The sequence below is a fragment of the Haematobia irritans genome, chromosome 5 (genome assembly GCF_050003625.1).
Source record: "Haematobia irritans isolate KBUSLIRL chromosome 5, ASM5000362v1, whole genome shotgun sequence".
Lineage (NCBI taxonomy): Eukaryota > Metazoa > Arthropoda > Insecta > Diptera > Muscidae > Haematobia > Haematobia irritans.
The window spans coordinates 13668325-13692907 of NC_134401.1; the positions used below are offsets into that span (position 1 = coordinate 13668325).

At 26.1% G+C, this 24583-nt stretch overlaps 1 protein-coding gene across 5 annotated transcripts in view; it reads left to right on the forward strand.

Annotated features, from left to right (window-relative positions):
- The window catches only part of side-VIII (sidestep VIII), a 431976-nt gene that overhangs the window by 39601 nt on the left and 367792 nt on the right, over positions 1 to 24583 (forward strand). For all 5 annotated transcript variants that reach the window (XM_075310736.1, XM_075310739.1, XM_075310738.1 and 2 more), the window contains exon 2: positions 19651 to 21654. In XM_075310736.1, the coding sequence (XP_075166851.1) occupies positions 21330 to 21654 (325 nt within the window). In that variant the 5' untranslated portion in view covers positions 19651 to 21329. The remainder of the gene's footprint in view (positions 1 to 19650; positions 21655 to 24583) is intronic.

The window sequence follows — 24583 nt, forward strand, 5'->3', positions numbered from 1 at the left end:
TCTTTAGATAATTTTATCAAAATTTTATTTTTATAGACAATTTTGTTAATAATTTATTTCTATAGAAAATTTTGCCAAAATTGTATTTCTACTCACACTTTTGACAAAATATTTATAAAAAAAAAATTAGTATTTTTATAAATATTTTTTTAAAAGTTTTTCTTTTTATAGAAAATTTTGTCAAAATTTTATTTCTATAGAAAATTTTCTCAAAATTTTATCAAAATTTTGTCAAAATTTTATTTCAATGGACAATTTTGTCAACATTTTATTTTTGTAGAATATTTTGTCAAAATTTTATTTCTATAGAAAATTTTGTTAAAAAATTAAATTTTTATAGACAATTTTGTTAATATATATATATATATTTTTTTTTTTATGGAAAATTTTCTCAAAATTTTATTTAATGGAAAACTTTGTGAACATTTTATTTTTGTAGAATATTTTGTCGACGTTTTATTTCTATAGAAAATTTTGTCAACATTTTAATTTTATAGAAAATGTTGTCGACATTTTATTTCTATAGGAAATTTTGTCAAAATTTTATTATTCTAGAAAATTTTGTCAAAATTTTATTTCTATAGTAAATGTTATTAAAATTTTATTCCATACGAAATTTGGAAATATTTTATTATTCTAGAAAATTTTGTCAAAATTTTCTTTCTACAGAAAATTTTCTTAAAATTTTATTCAATGGAAAATTTTGCCAAAATTGTATTTCTATAGAAAATTTTGTCAAAATTGTATTTCTATATTTTGTTAAAAATTGAACTTTTATAGACAATTTTGTTAATATTTCTATGGAAATATTTATCGAATATTTTAAGCCTATAGAAAATTTTGCCATATTTTATTTCTATAGAAAATGTTGTCAACATTTTAATTTTATAGAAAATGTTGTCGACATTTTAGTTCTATAGAAAATTTTGGCATAATTTTAATTTTATAGACAATTTTGTCAAATTTTGTTTTCTATAGAAAATTTTATCAAAATTTTTTCTATACGAAATTTTGTAAATATTTTATTATTCTAGAAAATTTTGTCAAAATTGTATTTCTATAAACAAATTTTCTCAAAATTTTATTTCAATGGAAAATTTTGTCAAAATTGTATTATTGTAGAATATTGTGTCAAAATTTTATTTCTATAGAAAATTTTGTTAAAAATTACATTTTTATAGACAATTTTGTTAACATTTTATTTCTATGGAAAATTTTATCAAAATATTACTTATATAGAAAATTTTGTCAAAATTTTAGCTCTTTAGAAAATATTGCCATATTTTATTTCTATAGAAAATTTTGTCAACATTTTAATTTTATAGAAAATGTTGTCGACATTTTACTTCTATCGAACATTTTAATTTTATACAAAATTTTGCCAAAATTTTATTTCTATAGAAAATTTTATCAAAATTTTTTTTCTATAGGAAATTTTGTAAATATTTTATTATTCTAGAAAATTTTGTCAAAATTTTATTTTTATAGAAAATTTTCTCAAAATTTTATTTCTATAGAAAATTTTCTCAAAACTTTATTTCAATGGAAAATTTTGTCAAAATTTTCATTCTGTAGTATATTTTGTCAAAATTTTATTTCTATAGAAATTTTTTTAAAAATTACATTTTTATAGACAATTTTGCTAATATCTTTTTCTTCTTTGGAAAATTTTATCAAAATTTTACTTCTATAGAAAATTTTGTCAAAATTTTAATTCTATAGAAAATTTTGCCACATTTTATTTCTATAAAAAATTTTGTCAACATTTTAATTTTATAGAAAATGTTGTCGACATGTTACTTCTATAGAAAAATTTTGTTAAAATTTTAATTTTATGGAAAATTTTGTCAAAATTTTATTTCTATAGAAAATTTTATCAAATGTTTTTTTATAGGAAATTTTGTAAATATTTTATTATTCTAGAAAATTTTTTCAAAATTTTATTTCAATGGAAAATTTTGTCAAAATTGTATTTCTATAGAAAATTTTGTTAAAAATTACATTTTTATAGATAATTTTGTTAATATTTTATTTCTATGGAAATATTTATCAAATATTTTACTTCTATAGAAAATTTTGTCAAAATTTTAACTCTATAGAAAATTTTGCCATATTTTATTTCTATAGAAAATTTTGTCAACATTTTAATTTTGTAGAAAATTTTATCAAAATTTTATTTCTATAGAAAATTTTATCAAAATTTTTTCTATAGGAAATTTTGTAAATATTTTATTTCTCTAGAAAATGTTGTCAAAGTTCTATTTTTATAGAAAAATTTGTCTAAATGTTATTTCTGTAGAAAAAATTGTCAAAATTTTACTTCTATAGAAAATTTTGTTAAAATGTTACCTCTATAGAAAATTTTGTCAAAATTTTACTTCTTTAGAAAATTTTGTCAAAATTTTACTTCTATAGAAAATTTTATCAAAATTTTTTTCTATTGGAAATTTCGTCAAAATTATATTTCTATAGAGAATTTTGTCAACAGTTGTTTGTATAGAAAATGTTGTCAAAATTTAATTTCTGTAGGAAATGTTGTCAATTTTTTTCTATTATACCATTTTTGGCAATCGTGATTGTCATACCACACGTGGTGAAGTTCACTTCTAACAATGAAGGCTGGTGATTCTATATTCAGCTCAATTACAAGGGTCCTCCATTATAGCTGAGTTATAGCCGAGTTCGAACGCCGTTTAATATTGCGTTGATACCACTTAAAGAGGATTTGAAACACCAGTATTCCTAAAAATATTTTTGATGTTTGGTAGAATGTGGGTTTTTATATAACAGGCGGACATGCTAAAAATTGCACCACGGTTGCTCCGGATCTAATGAAGTCCGTCAGTCTGTCCGTCTGTTTAAATCACGTTATCTTTCGAACGAAAATAAGCTATTGGCTTGAAACTGTTCTTATGAAGGTTGAATGATATTTCAAATGGGCCATATCTGACCACCTCAGGTAAAAATCACATATAGGTTAGGTTAGGTGGCAGCCCGATGTATCAGGCTCACTTAGACTATTCAGTCCATTGTGATACCACATTGGTGAACTTTTCCCACATATAAAACTATCTCCAGATTTGATTTCCTGAGCCTACTCGAAGAAGAAAGTTATTTCCATCCAGTTGAAATTTGATACCTGGCATCAGAGTACGAACCTTCGGCTGTATGTTTTTTTAATTTAAGAATTTTCCCAATTTTTTGCAAAATTTTCTTCTTTCTGGAAAAAAAATTGTTGTTGTCCTAATTCAAAATCCCATGGCTGTAAAATATATGGCTATCTTGTTTGCTATTCAACAATTCATAAATTTGTTCGTGTTTTCATTCTTTTGTAGCATGATTTTTATGATTTGAAGGTAGTTTTAGTTAAACGCCAACAAAAAACTATCAGAAATCCACTAAAGAGCTTAAAAAAAAACAACAACGATAAAACGAGCAGAAGCGAAAAAAAAAACAATTCGACATAACAATTGAAAATGGTAAGCCTTTGGTAGGGTTGTGATTTTCTATATATTTCGTAGTATTTCATTGCTTTATTCGATAAGCAATTCATAGTATACAAATCGTTAAATGATTTAATTAATTCTTTTTAAAAATATGTAGGGAGAATAAAAAAAAATACTAACAAAATGGATTTTAGTATTGGGTATATATTTGATTATGGGTATATAAAATAAAATATTAAAAAAGTATAAAAAATATATATTTTATATTTTTCGGGGTCCGGTGAGGTGATTACTGTGAATAATACAACCAGTGGTTTTATATAATACCTGTATTTAAATTTAATAAACTCTTGCCGTACTGAGTAATATCAAATTCCGATTCTATACTGTACTCTGCTCTTTTTTTAATTTCATTATTTCATATGCTTTTCTATTATCATTTAAAAGCCATCATTTAAAATCCTCTTAAGTATTTTATTTCAAATCAACGTGAATTTTGCATATTTAAATGACTCGAGTTCCTTGTTACGGTTGATCATATTTTCCCATGTTAACACCTAAAAGTGTTGCACCCAAATTCCAAAATAAATATTTATTTATTTATTGGATTTGATTTTCTTTTTTGATTTTCCTCTTCTTCTGTGGCAGATAAACAAAAACCAAATCACAAGCCATAAACATGCAGGTATAAAGCCTGTGTGTGTTTTTTCTCAACAAATTCAAAAAGGAAATGGCTTTATGAAATATGAAAATTTAATAATAATTTTTGGTGAGAGTCTGTAAACATTTTAAATAATTTAATATAATCGTTAGAAAAGTAAATATAAAAATTTATATGGTCCGGAGGGTTTTAAATAAATGTTACTTCGATCCAAAAACATTGATTTTCTCTTAAGGATTTTAGTATTGATTCCGAGCGAATGACATTTTTCTTAATTAGGCTCTATAAAAAGGAATTATGATAAATATTTGATCCATAGACGTTAAACTTTTCAATGGAGTCATTTTGCCATTTTGACTCCGTTATATTCGATCTAAAATTGGTTATATTTACATATAAGAAATTTAATTAGTTTTTGACTAGGTTCAACTTGATTTTATTACCTCTGAAAAATTCCTCCAAATTATGATATCGACTTTAAAATTGTTGACTTTTTGTATCTTGACTACAAAGCAAATAAGCGTTAAAAAATAGTCGATGTTTCAAATACTTTTTTTTTTAAGACGTTTTTACTTGAAATAAGCATAATTTCTACTTGAAGTCCTGCCTGAATTAGGAAAATCATAGAATCGAGTACGCACTACTCAAATTCAAAAGAGAATTATTTCTTATCCTTACTTCCATTCTCCGCTACTTTGGCTCGGAATCAATTCCATAATCATAAGTAAAGACAAATTTTTTGTAGTCGGGTATATTTTTTTCAGTCTAGGAAGCTTATATGAAATTGCCCCTTTTTTTAACAGACTCCGTAAGTCAAATCTAGGGATCGGTTTATATGGGGTCTAATTATCATTATGGACCGCTATGAACCAATTTTGGTACAGTTGTTGGAGGGCATATACTAACATCACGAACCAAATTTCAACGGGATCGTATGAAATATTATCTTCCAAGAGGCTCCGCAGTCCACATCTTAACATCATGTACCACATTTCAATCGCCAGTCAAATCTGGGGGTTGATTTGTATGTGAGTATACCTTAAAGTGGTTTGATATGATCCGTTTTCAATACCATTTGATCTACACCAATAAAACGTACTTATGCCAAGTTTTAATCGATTCGTTATTTTGTTCGGAATATAGCGTATTAAAATATCAAGTAACGAATTTGAATAAAATTTTGACCAAATTTTCTATAGAAATAAAATTTTGACAAAATTTTTTATAGAAATAAAATTTTGACAAAATTTTCTATAGAATTGAAATTTTGACAAAATTTTCTAAAGAAATAAAATTTTGACAAAATTTTCTAAAGAAATAAAATTTTGACAAAATTTTCTATAGTAATAAAATTTTGAAAAAAAAATCTATAGAACAAAAATTGACAAAATTTTCTATAGAAATTAAATTTTGACAAAATTTTGAATAGAAATTAAATTTTGACAAAATTTTCTATAGAAATAAAAATTTGACAAAATGTTCTATAGAAATAAAACTTTGACAAAATTTTCTATAGAAATAAAATTTTGACCAAATTTTCTATAGAAATAACATTTTGGCAAAATTTTCTATAGAAATAAAATTTTCTGTAAAAATAAAATTTTGACAAAATTTTCTATAGAAATAATGATTTGAAAAATTTTTCTATAGAAATAATATGTTGACAAAATTTTAAAAATTTGACAAAATTTTCTGTAGAAATAAAATTTTGACAAAATTTTCTATAGAAAAAAAGTTGACAAAATTTTATATAGAAATAAAATTTTAACAAAATTTTCTATAGAAATAAAATTTTTACAAAGTTTTCTATAGAATTAAAATTTTGACAACAATTTTCTATAGAAATGACATTTTGACAAAATTTTCTTTAGAACTAAATTTCGACAAAATTTTCTAGAGAAATAAAATTTTGACAAAATTTTCTATAGAAATAAAATTTTGACCAAATTTTCTACAGAAATAAAATTTGGACAAAATGTACTATAGAAAAAAATAGACAAAACTTTCAATAGAAATAAAATTTTGACACAATTTTCAATAGAAATAAAATTTAACAAAATTTTCTATAGAAATAAAATGCTGACAAAATTTTCTATAGAAATAAAATTTTGACACAGTTATCTATAGAATTAAAATTTGTACCAAATTTTCTGTAGAAATAAAATTATAGCAAAATTTTCTGTAAAAATAAATTTTTTTCTATAGAAATAATGGTTTGACAACAAATTCTATAGAAATAAAATTTGGACAAAATTTCCTATGGAAATAAAATTTTGACATTTTTGATAGAAATAAAATTTTTTGACAAAATTTTCTATAGAAATAAAATTTTAACAAAATTTTCTATAGAAATAAAATTTTAACAAAATTTTCTATAGAAATTAAATGTTGACAAAATTTTCTTTAGAAATAAAATTTTGACAAAATTTAAAAAAATTGACAAAATTTCTGTAGAAATAAATATTTGGCCACATTTTCGATAGAAATAAAATTTTGACAAAATTTTCTATAGAAATAAAATTTTGACAAAGTTTTGTATAGAAATACAATTTTCACATAATTTTCTACAGAAATAAAATTTTTACATAATTTTCTATAGAAATAAAATTTTGACAAAAATTTTCAATAGAAATAAAATTTTGACAAAATTTTCTATAGAAATAAAATTTTTACAAAATTTTCTATAGAAATAAAATTTTGACAAAATTTTCTATAGAAATAAAATTTTGACAAAATTTTCTATAGAAATAAAATGTTACAGAATTTTCTATAGAAATAAAACTTTGACACAATTTTCTGTAGAAATAAAATTTTGACAAAATTTTCTATAAAAATAAAATTTTGACAAAATTTTTGATAGAAATAAAATTTTGACAAAATTTCCTATGGAAATAAAATTTTGACAACATTTTTGATAGAAATAAAATTTTGTCGAAATTTTCTATAGAAAAAAATTTTAACAAAATTTTCTATAGAAATAAAATTTTAACAAAATTCACAATAGAAATTAAATTTTGACAAAATTTTAAAAATTTTATAACATTTTCTGTAGAAATAAAATTTTGACAAAATTTTATATAGAAAAAAAAAATATAGAAACAAAATTTTGACCAAATTTTTTATAGAAATAAAATTGTGAAAAAATTTACTATAGAAAAAAAGTAGACAAAATATTCTATAGAAAAAAAATTCGACAAACTTTCTATAGAAATAGAAATTACATTATGACAAAATTTTCTTAAGAACTAAATTTTGACAAAATTTTCTATAGAAATAAAATCTTTACAAAATTTTCTATAGAAATAAAATTTTGACAAAATTTTCTATAGAAATAAAATTTTGACAAAATTTTCTATAGAAATAAAATTTTGACAAAATTTTCTATAGAAATAAAATTTTGACAAAATTTTCTATAGAAATAAAATTTTGACAAAATTCTCTATAGAAATAAAAGTTTGACAAAGTTTTCTACAGAATTAAGATTTTGACAAAATCTGTAGAAACAAAATTTTGATAAATTTTTTTTTGTAGAAATAGAATTTTTACAAAATTTTCTATAGAAAAAAAATTAAAAAAAATTGACAAAATTTTCTATAGAATTAAAATTTTGACAAAATTAGCTATAGAATTACAATTTTGACCAAATTTTCTATAGAAATAAAATTTTGGAAAAATTTTCTATAGAAAAAAAATTTACAAAATTTTCTATAGAAATAAAATTTTGACAAAATTTTCTATAGAAATAAAATTTTGACAAAATTTTCTATAGAAATAAAATTTTGACAAAATTTTCTATAGAAATAAAATTTTGACAAAATTTTCTATAGAAATAAAATTTTGACAAAGTTTTCTACAGAATTAAGATTTTGACAAAATCTGTAGAAACAAAATTTTGATAAATTTTTTTTTGTAGAAATAGAATTTTTACAAAATTTTCTATAGAAAAAAAATTAAAAAAAATTGACAAAATTTTCTATAGAATTAAAATTTTGACAAAATTTTCTATAGAAATAAAATTTTGACAAAATAAGATTTTTTTCTTTGGTAGTTTTTTGGTAAAATTTTCTCCAAATTTTGGTAGATTATTTTCTTACTATACCACCGTGTTAGGAGACACCATGGTGCAATGGTTAGCATGTCCGCTTTGGAAGTTGTTCTAATGACACAACTTTAATAGCACTTACAAAAATGTTCTCCCAAATATCTTCTTCATTCAGTACACAGGAAGCTCTTTTCATTAAATTTTTTATAACTCGTTATTTTTAGTGGATAATTTTAACTTTTTTTTTTGTTTCAAATATGATAAAGACACAGTAAGAATGAATAAAATTTTACAAATTATTTAAATTATGTCGAAAAAAATTCTAAATGCATTCTTGCGGATTTCTGAAAATATTTTAGATCAAACGTTTCAGACAAAAATTATTCTTTTGGCAAAATATGACAATTTTTTTAATTCGCATCCAAAACACTGATTTCGGATCACATCTTATGAAGTGACGCAGATTCAATGCAACAACTGTTGAAATGGGGGACATCTGTCCTGTGACAAACAAGGAAGGATAGTTGGCCTCTATGCAATTTGTTACTGAAAAAAAATATTATATTTTTCCTAGCCATATTTACTTAACTTTATTTTTTTCACACGAATTTGACGTCCTTTACGAGTACATAAAAGAAATTTCAAGAAAATTCCTAAATACTCAATTGAATCAATGAAGCATGTAATTTAAAAGAAACAAAACGTGCCAGCATTTTTAATTCTCTGAAAAAAATAAAAATGTAACATTGGCCATTTAATGTCCTGTGTCCCAAAGAAAAATTACAAACAAACATCAATGTGATTTTTCCTCTTATAAAAAAAATAATTTTCAAGAAAAAATTTCTTCTTTTTTTATTTTATGTTTTAATACACATTACTGTGTTGTATAGTAACAAAAGGCAAAGAATTTCAAAAGTAAGTGGATGTATGTTTGAGTGTTTATCGATACCTAATAAGAATCATGTCGATCGGGTGTTTAAGTGTACTTGTAATGTATGACAACATGTGTGTGTATGTGTGTTTTGTTGCGGATGTTGTATACGGCAATAGCATTTTGTTTGCATTTATAAGTTTAACGAGAATGTGTATTTTAATATTTGTTTGAGAGAGAGAGAGAGAGAGTGTGTGTGTGCGAGTATGTTGTTATGTACACTCTATAACCATAAACAGGAAAACGGAAATCGTATACAGTCTGTGTGTATATGATCTCTCATATATAAGAAATGCCAACACAACTACACAACCAAAGACCCCACTAACTTAGAGCACAGTTGAGTACACAATCAGTAGTAGTAACAACGGCTACTCTACCAATACTACTACTACTACTGCTACTTCCAATATATGACGACAAAGGCAACATCATTGCCAACACCACAAGCACTATTATTACCACAACAACTACAGTTGTATCGTTGTATCTCCAATTTCTGAGAGTCGTATATATATATGCAAACACTTATACATATACATACGTAGAAATCTAGAGGAATTTTTGGTCATTGTGTATATTTTAGGTTGTTGATATTTTTGCCATCATAAACCAGTTTTAGCCCTCGTTTAGTTTTGTGCTGCTCTGGCCTCTGCTTATATTGGCTTTAGGTTCAGTATATTTTGGTTTGTTTGCTGAACATGTAATAGGAATTTTTGCTAGAATACCCATATGTTTGTGTGTTCATGTATTTTTTTTTTTTGGAACTTTTAAGGGCGAATTTATGTACGTCTGTTTGATTAAAGATTTGTTTGCTTTTGTATGAAAAAAAAAAAAATAAAAATTTTTGTTTAAATTCATGTTTCATTTCATGTAGTAACACTTCGAATACCATGCTTTGCTGTACACAAAAAAAACTTTTCCCTGGAAAAGTATTTTCCTTAAGAGCAGATAACCACGAATTTATGATGAGCGATTCGAAGATTACCTCTAATATTTTTACTTTGATTTTAAAGACATTTTTTAAGTAACAAAAGTGAACTTTGCTTGATTTGAACAAACTTTTCTATAGAAATAAAACTTTTCTATAGAAATAAAATGTGGACAAAAATTTTTTATAGAAATAAAATTTTGACAAAATTTTCTATAGAAATAAAATTTTGACAAAATTTTCTATTGAAATAAAATTTTGACGAAATTTTCTATAGAAATAATTGGTTGGTAAGAATTTTTTAAAAATTTGGTAGAATTTTTTTTGGCGCGAGAGGTAACCGTGCGTACCACACATTGTTAAAGATCAAGCTTTGCAGGCTTTTAATTTCCTTAACAAAAAAAAAAAAAAAATAATTCTGGCAACACTGGCATCTGCAGAATATGGTGAAAATTATAAATAACAAAAATGGTATTTCATGCAAATTTTGACATATCAAATATTGGAGAGAAACCTATCGCCAATTCTAGTTGCAATTTTTTCCGCACAAATCTTTATTCTTTACTTTTAAAGAGTTTTTTTTTATAAAAATAAAACTTTGTTTGCCTAACATGTCATTGCGCAGAAACGAAAACACTTCTTTCAGTGTAAACGTTCCGAAATGGATTGGTTACGCATCTGCAGAAAATTTGTATTTCATGGCAATTTTTACATATCAAATATTGCAGCGAAACATTGCTCCACTTACAGTGGCATCGATAGTAGTAAAAAAATTAAAATTTTTTCCGTGCAAATACCAGTGAAGCATAATGCACAATGACATTAGGCTCTTGATACTTTAGGCAAATATTTGACCAAAATAAGGGAACAACTTTTTTCCAGGAGTATTTTTTAAAATAACCGCTTATTGGGTTATGTCAGGTATGGTGGAAGCCCGATATTTCAGGATCGCTTAGACTATTCAGTCCATAGCGGTACCATCGTAGTGAACTTCTCTCTATACATATCCAAAATTTGGAGAAATTTTTACTAAAAAAATTCTTTAAAAATATTTATACAAAATTTTATTTCAATAGAAAATTGTCACCAAATTTTATTTCTATAGAAAATTTTATCAAAATTTTATTTCTATAGAAAATTTTATCGAAATTTTATTTCTATAGAAAATTTTGTCAAAATTTCATTTCTATAGGAAATTTTATCAATATTTTCATCCTGCAGAAAAGTTTGTCAAAATTTTATTCCTACAGAAAAGTTTGTCAAAATTTTATTTCTATAGAAAATTTTATCAATATTTTTTTTCTGCAGAAAAGTTTGTCAAAATTTTATTCCTACAGAAAAGTTTGTCAAAATTTTATTTCTATAGAAAATTTTATCAATATTTTTTTTCTGCAGAAAAGTTTGTCAAAATTTTATTCCTACAGAAAATTTTGTCAAGATTTTATTTCTATAGAAAATTTTGTCAAAATTGTATTTCTATAGAAAAGTTTTATTTCTATAGAAAATTTTGTTTAAATTTTATTTCTATAGAAAATTTTATAAAAATGTTATTTCTATAGCAAATTTTGTCAAAATTTTATTTCTATAGAAAATTTTGTCAAAATTTCATTTCTATAGAAAATTTTCTCAAAATTTTATTTCTATAGAAAATTTTCTCAAAATATTATTTATATTGGAAATTTTGTCAAAATTTTGGAACATTTTGTTAAAATTTCATTTCTATAGAAAATTATGTCCAAATTTTATTTCCATACAAATTTTGTCAAAATTTTATTTCTGTAAAAATTTTGTCAAAATTTTATTTCTATAGAAAATTTTCTCAAAATTTTATTTCTATAGAAAATTTTCTGAAGATTATATTTCTATAGAAAATTTTTTCTAAATTTTATTTCTATAGAAAATTTTGCTAAAATTTCATTTCTATAGAAAATTTTGTCAAAATTTTATTTCTATAGAAAATTTTGTCAAAATTTTATTTCTATAGAAAATTATTTCAAATTTTTATTTCTATTGAAAATTTTGTCAGAATTTTATTTCTATAGAAAATTTTGTCAAAATTTTATTTCTATAGAAAATTATGTCAAAATTTTATTTCTATAGAAAATTGTGTCAAAATTTTATTTCTATAGAAAATGTTCTCAAAATTTTATTTCTATAGAAAATTTTCTCAAGATTATATTTCTATAGAAAATTTTGTCAAAATTTTATTTCTATAGAATATTTTGCTAAAATTTCATTTCTATAGAAAATTTTATCAAAATTTTATTTCTATAGAAAATTTTGTCAAAATTTTATTTCTATAGAAAATTTTGTCAAAATTTTATTTCTATAGAAAATTTTGTCAAAATTTTATTTTATAGAAAATTTTGTCAATTTTTTATTTCTGTAGAAAATTTTGTCAAATTTTTATTTCTATAGAAAATTTTGACAAAATTTTATTTCTATAGAAAATTTTATCAAAAATTTTATGTCCATAGAAAATTTTGTCAAAATGTTATTTCTATATAAAATTTTGTCAAAATTTTATTTCTATAGAAAATTTTGTCGATTTTTGATTTCTATAGAAAATTTTGTCAAAATTTAATTTCTATAGAAAATTTTGTCCAAATTTTATTTCTATAGCAAATTTTGTCAAAATTTTATTTCTTTAGGAAATTTTATCAAAATTTTATTTCTGCAGAAAATTGTGTCAAAATTTTATTTCTATAGAAAATTTTGCAACATTTTTATTTCTATAAAAAGTTTTGCCAAAATTTTATTTCTATAGGAAATTTTGTCAAAATTTTATTTCTATAGGAAATTTTGTCAAAATTTTATTTCTTTAGGAAATTTTGTCAATATGTTATTTCTTTAGGAAATTTTCTCAAAATTTTATTTCTATAGAAATTTTTGTCAAAATTTTATTTCTATAGAAATTTTTGTCAACTTTTTATTTCTATAGAAAATTTTGTCAAATTTTTATTTCTATAGAAAATTTTGACAAAATTTTATTTCTATAGAAAATTTTATAAAAAATTTTATGTCCATAGAAAATTTTGTCAAAATGTTATTTCTATATAAAATTTTGTCAAAATTTTATTTCTATAGAAAATTTTGTCGATTTTTGATTTCTATAGAAAATTTTGTCAAATTTTTATTTCTATAGAAAATTTTGACAAAATTTTATTTCTATAGAAAATTTTGCAAAAATTTTATTTCTAAAGGAATTTTTGTCAATATGTTACATCTTTAGAAAATGTTGTCAAAATTTTATTTATATAGAAAATTTTGTAAAATTTTTATTCCTATAGAAAATTTTGTCAAAATTATATTTCTGTAGAAAATGTTGTCAATGCTTTGCGCTAGTACTCAGACTAAAATTGTTACTCAGTCTTTTAAATCATTTCCTTTTTTTTGAAAAGTGTTGCTACCATCCCATTGTGCAAATATTGTCTCTTGGTTTAAACATTTCTCAAAATTTTTGTTTCTATAGAAAATTTGCTCAAAATTTTATTTCTATAGAAAATTTTCTTAAAATTTTATTTTTGTAGAAAATTGTGTCAAAATTTTATTTCTATAGAAAATTGTGTCAAAATTTTATTTTTATAGAAAATTTTCTCAAAATTTTATGTCTATAGACAAATTTCTCAAAATTTTATTTCTATAGAAAATTTTCTCAAAATTTTATTTTTATAGAAAATTGTGTCAAAATTTTATTTCTATAGAAAATTTTGTCAAAATTTTATTTCTATATAAAATTTTCTCAAAATTTTATTTCTATAGAAAATTGTGTCAAAATTTTATTTTTGTAGAAAATTTTCTCAAAATTATTATTTCTATAGGAAATTTTGTCAATACGTTACATCTATAGAAAATGTTGTCAAACTGTTATTTCTATAGAAAGCTTTGTCAAAATTTTATTTATATAAAAATTTTTGTAAAATTTTTATTCCTACAGAAAATTTTGTCAAGATTTTATTTCTATAGAAAATTTTGTCAAAATTTTATTTCTATAGAAAACTTTGTCAATATTTAATTTTATAGAAAATTTTGTCAAAATTGTATTTTCGTAGAAAATGTTTCCAAAATTTTGCCAATGCTTTGCTCTAGTACTCAGACTAAAATGGTTAGTCAGCCTTTTAAAGCATTTCCTTTTTTGAAAAGTGTTGCTACCATCCCATTGTGCAAATATTGTCTCTTGGTTTATGTCTTGAAACGTGTGTTTTGTTTGAATGTCACATAAATTTATGGACAAAAATTCATATTTTCTATAGTACACGTATTTCAGCTTATGCTCCTTTTCAAGGGTATATATGTTTGTGTTTGCGTATCTATGTGTGTTGGCTAGATTGGTTACCTCTTTTTGTTTTTTGCTGGTATACCAAACCATATGCAGTCAATGTCCTTTGGAGTATTTCCTATACGAATATTCGTTTATATTCATCTTTATTATTTATTGTGTCTTGTTTGTGAGATGATATATTGGTTTTTATACATATTTTATGATTCACGCTTGGTTTTATTTTTTGTTTTTGTCTAAAATAAAAATAACCAGCCAGATGTATTTCTTTTGGCACCAAAATGGGAAAAGACAAAGTCATGACTCTTTGCCCAATTACAGAAGCACATAGCCCCCAAGCCCTTTATGTTTTTCTGGCCTCTAGCAAGCTTCTCAATTTTCCACTGGAGGTTGAAGGCAAAAAAGATGAAATCGAAAATAAATATATGTCGTCCTTATGTTACTGCAGAATACGATTGCTACTACTATGACAAATATTAACGGAGTTTGTTTGTCGTGTTTTTTGGCTATTTCTTTTTTCGTTTTTTATGGGTATCAGAATTCCAAATTTAACGAGCTAAAAATGTATGAAAGCTGGCAGAAAATAAAAGAAGTGTCCATATATAGGAATCTTGTTTCGCAAAGGAAAACAAATCAAACGAAATTACATTCGAAATTGTTTTCTCAAATAAATTCGATTTTTTTATGAAATTGTCCAAGCAACATTCAATTGCTGCTGTATATTGACTTTGAAAGTTCTACTTGGCGATAGACGATACACGCATAGCACTTGAGGATATTCTGTCTCTTTAAATTGGATATGAAATGGATCTATGATTTGTCTTGAAATGAAAAGTTTATATTGAAGTTATTTGCTAAATTGTCATTTCCAGGAATATCAGATTTAATGTTGTCATGTGGATGTTTTTTTTTTTTTTAAGACTTAGTTTTCTTGTCATTTGAGTTTTATAGTAGAAACTGGAATTGGGTAAGTGGCAAATAAAAAACAATTATTAATAAATGTATAGAAGATAAATTTAATTTAATTAAATAAAAAAATCATAGATTTTATTGTTATGATTGACTATTTCCAAAGATCAATTCCAATAATTGAATAATTGAATATAACAAAAATGATGAACCTAAACAAACCAAAAAATATTCTACTATTCAGTAAATCATCTCAGAAAGAACTGAAGAAGGATAGAGCTATCCACTGACGAAAAAATTGGGCGAAATAGGAATTGTAAAGAAAATCAAACTACCTCTCATTGCTGTTATAATTTTCTATAGAAATAAAATTTCGACAAATTTTTCTATAAAAATAAAATTTTGATAAAATTTTCTATAGGAATAAAATGTTTGAGAAAATTTTCTATGGAAATATAAATTTGACAAAATTTTCTATACAAATAAAATTTTGACAATAATTTATATAGAAATAAAATTTTGACAAAATTTTCTATAGAAATAAAATTTTGACAAAATTTTCTATAAAAATAAAATTTTGACAAAATTTTCTATAGAAATAAAATTTTGACAAAATTTTCTATAGAAATAAAATTTTGACAAAATTTTCTATAAGAATAAAATTTTTACCAAATTTTCTATAGAAATAAAATTTTGACAAAATTTTCTATAAGAATAAAATTTTTACCAAATTGTCTATGGCAATAACTTCGGCCAAGCCGAATCTAGGCATGGTTGTTAGCGGCCATGTACTAGCACAATGTGGCAAATCTTAACTAAATCGGATGAAATTTGTTCCTCCAAGAGGCTCCAAAATCAAATCTGGGGATCGGTTTATATGGGGGCTATAAATGATTATGGACCGATATGGACCAATTATTGCATGATTATTAGAGTCCATATACGTACACCACGTACCAAATTTCAACCAGATCAAATGAATTTTGCTCCTTCAAGAGGCTCCGCAAGCCAAATCTAGGGGTCGGTTTTAATCGGGGCTATACGTAAAAGTGGTCCGATATGGCGCATTTGTAATACCTTTCGACCTACATCAATAGCAACTACTTGTGCAAAGTTTCAAGTCGATAGCTTGTTTCGTTCGGAAGTTAGCGCGATTTCAACAGAAGGAAGGTCGGACATGCCTAGATCGACTCAGAATTTCACCACGACCCAAAATATAGATACTTTATGGGGTCTTTGAGCACTATTTCGATGTGTCACAAACGAAATGACAAAGTTAATATACCCCCATCCTATGGTGATTGTATAAAAATTGGTCGAAGTAGGAATTGTAAAGAAAATCAAAGTACCTCTCATTGCTGTTATGAGCGATCAGGTAATCAATTGAGGTGATAGTTCAGCATTGCACACAAATTTTCTATAGAAATAAAATTTTGATAAAATGTTCTATAGAAATAAAATTTTGATAAAATTTTCTGTAGAAATAACATTTCGAAAAAATTTTCTTTGCAAATAAAATTTTGACAAAATTTTCTATAGAAATAAAATTTTTATAAAGTTTTCTCTAGAAACAAAATTTTGACAAAATTTTCTATAAAATGGAATTTTAATAAAATTTTCTATAGAAATAAAATTTTGACAAAATCATCTATAGAAAAAAATTTTGACAAAATCATCTATAGAAAAAAAATTTGACAAAATTTTTAATGAAAATAAAATTTTCTATAGAACTAAATTTTTGACAAAATTTTCTACAAATATAAAATTTTGACAAAATTTTCTAAAGAAATAAAAATTTGCCAAATTTTCTACAGAAATAAGATTGAAAAAAAAAAACACTAAAAAAATAAATTTTGGAAAAATTTTGACTATAGAAATAAAAAAAATTCTATAGAAATAAAATTTTTACAAAATTTTCTATAAAAATAAAATGTTGACTAATTTTTCTCTAGATATAAAATTTTGACTAAGTTTTCTCTAGATATAAAATTTTGACTATAGAAATAAAATTTTTATAAAATTTTCTATAAAAATAAAATGTTGACTAATTTTTCTCTAGATATAAAATTTTGACTAAGTTTTCTCTAGATATAAAATTTTGACTAAGTTTTCTTTAGATATATAGTTTAACAAATTTTTCTATAGAAATAAAATTTTGACACAATTTTCTATAGAAATAAAATTTTGTCAAAGTTTTCGATAGATATAAAATTTTGACACAATTTTTTATAGAAATAACATTATTACAAAATTTTCTATAAAAATAAAATTTTGACTAATTTTTTTTTAGATATAAAATTTTGACTAATTTTTCTTTAGATATAAATTTTTAACAAAATTTTCTATAGAAATAAAATTTTTACAAAGTTTTCTCTAGAAAAAAAATTTTGACAAAATTTTCTATAAAATAGAATTTTAATCATATTTTCTATAGAATTTAATTTTGACGAAATTTTCTATAGAAATAAAATTTTTACAAAATCATCTATAGAAAAAAATTTTGACAAAATTTTTAATGGAAATAAAATTTTCTATAGAACTAAATTTTTGACAAAATTTTCGACATATATAAATTTTTGACAAAATTTTCTAAAGAAATAAAATTTTGCTAAATTTTCTACAGAAATAAGATTGAAAAAAAAAACTAAAAAAAAAATAAATTGTGGAAAAATTTCTATAGAAATAAAATTTTTACAAAATTTTCTATAAAAATAAAATGTTGACTATTTTTTATCTAGATATAAAATTTTGACTAAGTTTTCTCTAGATATAAAATTTTGACTAATTTTTCTTTAGATATATATTTTTAACAAATTTTTCTATAGAAATAAAATTTTGACACAATTTTCTATAGAAATAACATTTTTATAAAATTTTCTATAAAAATAAAATTTTGACTATTTTTGTATTTAGATATAAAATTTTGACTATTTTTTCGTTAAATATAAATTTTTAACAACATTCTCTTTAGATATAAATTTTTGACAAATTTTTCTTTACATATAAAATTATAACAAAAATTTCTATAGAATGAAATGTTGACAATATTTTATCAGGCTGGCTGATAAGTCCCTGATCTGACACATAGATGGCGTCGCTGGTATTAAATGCATATTATTTTTATATAGTACCAACCTTCAAATGATTCGTGTCAAAATTTGACATCTGTAAGACAATTAGTTTGTGAGGTAGAGCGTCTTTTGTGAAGCAACTTTTGTTATTGTGAAAAAAAATGGAATTTCGTGTTTTGATAAAATACTGTTTTCTGACGGGAAAAAATACGGTGGAAGCAAAAACTTGGCTTGATAATGAGTTTCCGGACTCTGCCCCAGGGAAATCAACAATAATTGATTGGTATGCAAAACTCAAGCGAGGTGAAATGATCACGGAGGACGGTGAATGCAGTGGAGGTGGTTACCGACGAAAACATCAAAAAAATCCACAAAATGATTTTGAATGATACACCCGAGGTTTTCCGTCAATATGTGACAATGGATGAAACATGGCTCCATCACTACACTCCTGAGTCCAATCGACAGTCGGCTGAGTGGACAGCGACCGAAGAACCGTCTCCGAAGCGTGGAAAGACTCAAAAGTCCGCTGGCAAAGTAATGGCCTCTGTTTTTTGGGATGCGCACGGAATAATTTTTATCGATTATCTTGAGAAGGGAAAAACCATCAACAGTGCCTATTATATGGCGTTATTGGAGCGTTTGAAGGCCAAAATCGTGGCAAAATGGCCCCATATGAAGAAGAAAAAGTGTTGTTCCACCAAGACAACGCACCGTGCCACAAGTCATTGAGAACGATGGCAAAAATTCATGAATTGGGCTTCGAATTGCTTCCCCACCTACCGTATTCTCCAGATCTGGCACCCAGCGACTTTTTTTGTTCTCAGACCTCAAAAGGATGCTCGCAGGGAAAAAATTTGGCTGCAATGAAGAGGTGATCGCCGAAACTGAGGCCTATTTTGAGGAAAAACCGAAGGAGTACTACCAAAATGGTATCAAAAAATTGGAAGGTCGTTATAATCGTTGTATCGCTCTTGAAGGGAACTATGTTGAATAATAAAAACGAATTTTGACAAAAAAAATGTGTTTTTCTTTGTTAGACCGGGGACTTATCAGCCAACCTGTTATTTAGAAATAAAATTTGTAAACATTTTTTCTTTAGATATGATGACAAAATTTAATGACAAAATTTTTGTAAATATAAAAGAATATAACGACATTTTGCTTTTAACCCATGAATTTTCTGTTTACCAATGAACCATTTGATATTATTAATGAATACTTTCATTATATTAATGAAACTGATATGTGATTCAATAAAGATTAAGTTTTCTTTGTATTTATAAAATAAATTATATTTTAACTTTTTTATACAAAAATGTATATTCCTTTATATATATATATGTAATTCTTATTTTCTCCACTTCTCTATCGTTTCAGATTTCATAACCTTGGGGGCTAAAGAAAATAAGATGAAATCACCTGTATAAAAATAACATGAAAACAAAAACATGGTCTATACAAAAGCTTTTCAATGGCATGCAAAAACAAAAGAACAAATGCCGGCAGGAGTAACAAAATCACACAAAAATGAATAACTTTGTGTGGGTGTGTGTGTGTACGCTATAGTTGGAAAATCTTAATGCCAGACATCTAATATGAACACTAACAATTCACACTAATAAAGAAATGAATTTCACTATGATAAAGATATAAAAGGCAAAAACTAAAGGAAAAAGAAATGAGGTTAAAACTAAACAATGCTTAAACAATTCTTAAATAAATATAAGAAAATATATATATTTGTGTACATTTTTAATGTACACAAAAAACATGGATATTAATGCATTTTTGTATACGTGAGTGTGTGCGTCTGTGTGTGTGAATAAGAAAGACTTTTTTCCCCATATGCATTTTGTGCCAAAGCGAACAAGAGAATTGCAAATAATCAACACCAGCTACAAATAAACAAAATAAAATAAAACTAGAAAGCTACAGCAAGAGCAACACTCAAAGTCCCTAAGGCAATGCAAAAATGTATGGAATAAAGGATAAAAAGCAACAAGAAAAGTTTACTTAATTATCGTAAATAATAGAAAAACATAACAACAGGGGCCACCATAGCCATAACTTTACTGTCATAGCAGCAGCAACATTAACATTGTTTTCTCTTTGTGAAAATGGAATGGAAACAAAACTTGGAAAATTAGCTTGACTAAAAAAACAAAACAACAACAAAGTTAAAGAGTGGGACATAGCAATCGTTTGTTATAAAAAAAATAATAATAATTCGAAAAACAAGGAATTTTCACATGAATAAAATCATGGTGTATTTTAATTTACCCTCTTTGACTAATAAAGGCTTTGACAATTATCTAGCCCACTGTAAATCACATAATCAGAGACCTTTGCTAATAGCATACCTATAAAGAGATTAACAGAGATTAGGCTACAATAAATGTGAGGAAGAGCTCACTGGTGAATTATTAGCAATAAGAGTCAATGTGGTGATCACTTATAGCATACTCTGTTAAATACCAATAAGCTGAGTATCATTCACTGTAGGTTACAATAGTAGTCAATGTGTTTATCACATTTTGTGAGAACAACAGCAGCTAATGTGTGTGAGACCCACAACAGTAAATGTAAAGCAGAGCTCAATTGTGAATTGGTAGCAATAAGAGTCAATGTGACATATGTAGCACAACTCTCCTTGTAGCATACTCAGTTAAATAGCAATAAGCAGAGTATCACTCACTGTAGGCTACAATAAAAGTCAATGTCTTGACCACAGTGTGAGAGCAATAACAGTCCATATTAAGAAAGATTTCTGTGTGATAATCAAAAATGGAAAATGTGTGAGAGAAACAAAGAGAGATAGAGTGAATACAGTTACCCTCTAAGCAATGAACTTATATTGTTGAACAATGTCTGTATTATATGCTATATACAAGAGAATATCAACTCAACGTTAACTCAATAAACCTGTGTCACAATAACTCTCTTAAACTATTAGCAATAGTTTTTGCACAAATCTAAGGCCTACACCCTTTAATTCTTCAATACAAAAAAATTCTTTTTTTTTTTAACAAAACCGATCTATTTAATAGACTGAAAATATGGATCTACATACAATAAACGACAACTTGCCATTACAACGCCTATGCACCACATCAGAAGCATCATTATCAACATCATCGTCATCGTCCACCTCTTCGGCTAAAGTCATCGCATTAACAGCAGGATCTATATCCCCTGTCACAACAGCATTCCACTCAAGGTCTGCATTATCGTCATCATCATCATCATCAACATTCTCCTCCTTACTATCGAGTATTGTATGTTGGCTTTTTATAGTCCTGATATGCTGTACAACACACACAACATCGACACGTGCTCGTGTAACACCCACAGCCATGACACGTAACATTGAAGAGGAAAATGGTAAGTTTTTTTGTTTGTTTTCATGGAAAATCTTTTTTGTTTTTCTTGACATTTGCCCAAGCTGATGAAGCTTGCTATTCTTCTATTATATAATATAAATAAATAAAAACAAAAGGGAGTAAAAATGTATATGAAATTATCACATATACATACATACATAAATACATATGTGAAAACATCTATAGACATAATCACCAACAGCAGTGACTTCATTAACGTTGAAGGGTTTTTGAGGCACGTATGTGACAAATACGTATATATATTAATTGTATTTGTTAATTTAAGCTAATGAACAACAATATGTTAAAATGTTAAAAATTAAGAGAAACGAAAAAACAGATGATGAGAATTTAATTGTTTGTATAAAATTTGGTAATTGGAAGGGACAGCTAGTTAGAGAGAGAAAGAGAGAAGGACCTCTGTGATACCACTGCAAATGATCTTCGCTCTTATCAATGAGTGCTGCCCGATTCTCTATTTATCACAATGACGGACATTGCATAGGGTAATTTTTTAACTAACAGGTTGACTAATAAGTCCCCGGTCTGACACATAGATGGCGTCGCATATTATTTTTATATAGTACCAACCTTCAAATGATTCGTGTCAAAATTTGATATAGAGCGTCTTTTGTGAAGCAACTTTTGTTATTGTGGAAAAAATGCAAACAAAGGAATTTCGTGTTTTGATAAAATACTGTTTTTCTGAAGGAAAAAAATACGGTCGAAGCAAAATCTTGGCTTGATAATGAGTTTCCGGACTCTGCCCCAGGGAAATCAACAATAATTGATTGGTATGCAAAATTCAAGCGTGATGAAATGAGCACGGAGGACGGTGAACACAGTGGACGCCCGAAAGAGGTGGTTACGGACGAAAACATCAAAAGAATCCACAAAATGATTTTGAATGACCGTAAAATGAAGTTGATCGAGATAGCAGAGGCCTTAAAGATATCAAAGGAACGTGTTGGTTATATCATTCATCAATATTTGGATATGCGGAAGCTCTGTGCAAAATGGGTGCCGCGCGAGCTCACATTTGACCAAAAGCAACAACGTGTTGATGATTCTGAGCGGTGTTTGCAGCTGTTAACTCGTAATACACCCGAGTTTTTCCGTCGATATGTGACAATGGATGAAACATGGCTCAATCACAAAAGTCCGCTGGCAAAGTAATGGCCTCTGTTTTTTGGGATGCGCATGGAATAATTTTTATCGATTATCTTGAGAAGGGAAAAACCATCAACAGTGACTATTATATGGCGTTATTGGAGCGTTTGAAGGTCGAAATCGCGTCAAAACGGCCCCATATGAAGAAGAAACAAGTATATGCGGCCGTAAGTTCGGCCAGGCCGAATCTTATGTACCCTCCACCATGGATTGCGTAGAAACTTCTACGAAATTTGCTCCTCCAAGAGGCTCCAAAACCAAATCTCGGAATCGGTTTATATGGGGGCTATAAATGATTATGGACTGATATGGACCACTTTTGGCCTGGTTGTTAAATATCATATACTACCACCAAATTTCAACCAGATCGGATGAATTTTGCTTGTCCAAAAGGCACCGGAGGTCAAATCTGGGGATCGGTTTATATGGGAGCTATATATAATTATGGACTGATAGGAACCAATTCCTGCATGGTTGTTGGATACCATATACTAACATCACATACCAAATTTCAACCGAATGGGCAGAATTTTGCTCTTCCAAGAGGCTCCGGAGGTCAAATCTGGTGATCGGTTTATATGGGGGCTATATATAATTATGGACGGATATGGACCAATTTTTGCGTGGTAATTAGAGACCAAATACTAACATCGTGAACCAAATTTCAGCCGGATCGGATGAAATTTGCTTCTCTTAGAGGCTCTGCAAGCCAAATCAGGGGATCGGTTTATATGGGGGCTATATATAATTATGGACCGATATGGACCAATTTTTGCATGGTCATTAGTGACCATATATTAACATCATGTACCAAATTTCAGCCGGATCGGATGAAATTTGCTTCTCTTAGAGGCTCAGCAAGCCAAATCGGGGGATCGGTTTATATGGGGGCTATATATAATTATAGACCGATATGGACCAATTTTTGCATGGTTGGTAGAGACCATATACTAACTCTATGTACCAAATTTTAGCCGGATTGGATGAAATTTGCTTCTCTTAGAGGCCTCGCAAGCCAAATTTGGGGGTCCGTTTATATGGGGACCGATATGGCCCATTTGCAATACCATCCGACCTAAATCAATAACAACTACTTGTGCCAAGTTTCAAGTCGATATCTTGTTTCGTTCGGGAGTTAACGTGATTTCAACAGACGGACGGATGGACATGCTCAGATCGACTCTGAATTTCACTACGACCCAGAATATATGTATACTTTATGGGGTCTTAGAGCAATATTTCGATGTGTTACAAATGGAATGACATAGTTAATATACCCCCCATCCTATGGTGGAGGGTATCACAAAATCACAGTTTGGTGCGATTTATGGGCTGATGGCATCATTGGGCCGGATTTTTTTAAAGATGATGCGAATCATAACTGAGAATGGCGAGCGCTACTATGAGATAATATCCAAAAAATTATTTTCTTTTTTGTTCCAAAATGCAAGAATATGACTTATACGACATATGGCGGCTCAACAAAACAGTGCCACATAGCACGCGTAACAATGAAGTTATTCAGAGGCGAATTCGGTGAATAACTGAATAACTTATTTCACGTTCGGGACGGGTCAAATGGCCTCCTAGATCGTGAGATTTAATGTCTTTTGGACTATATTTTGTGAAGCCATGATAAATGTCTTTACCGACAAATCTACTTTAACTGACGTATTGGGAGAAAACTTTGAAGCATTTATTCTTGAAAACAAAATAAAAACTGGTCGAAATGTTGCAAAGAGTATGCCAAAATTGGATTA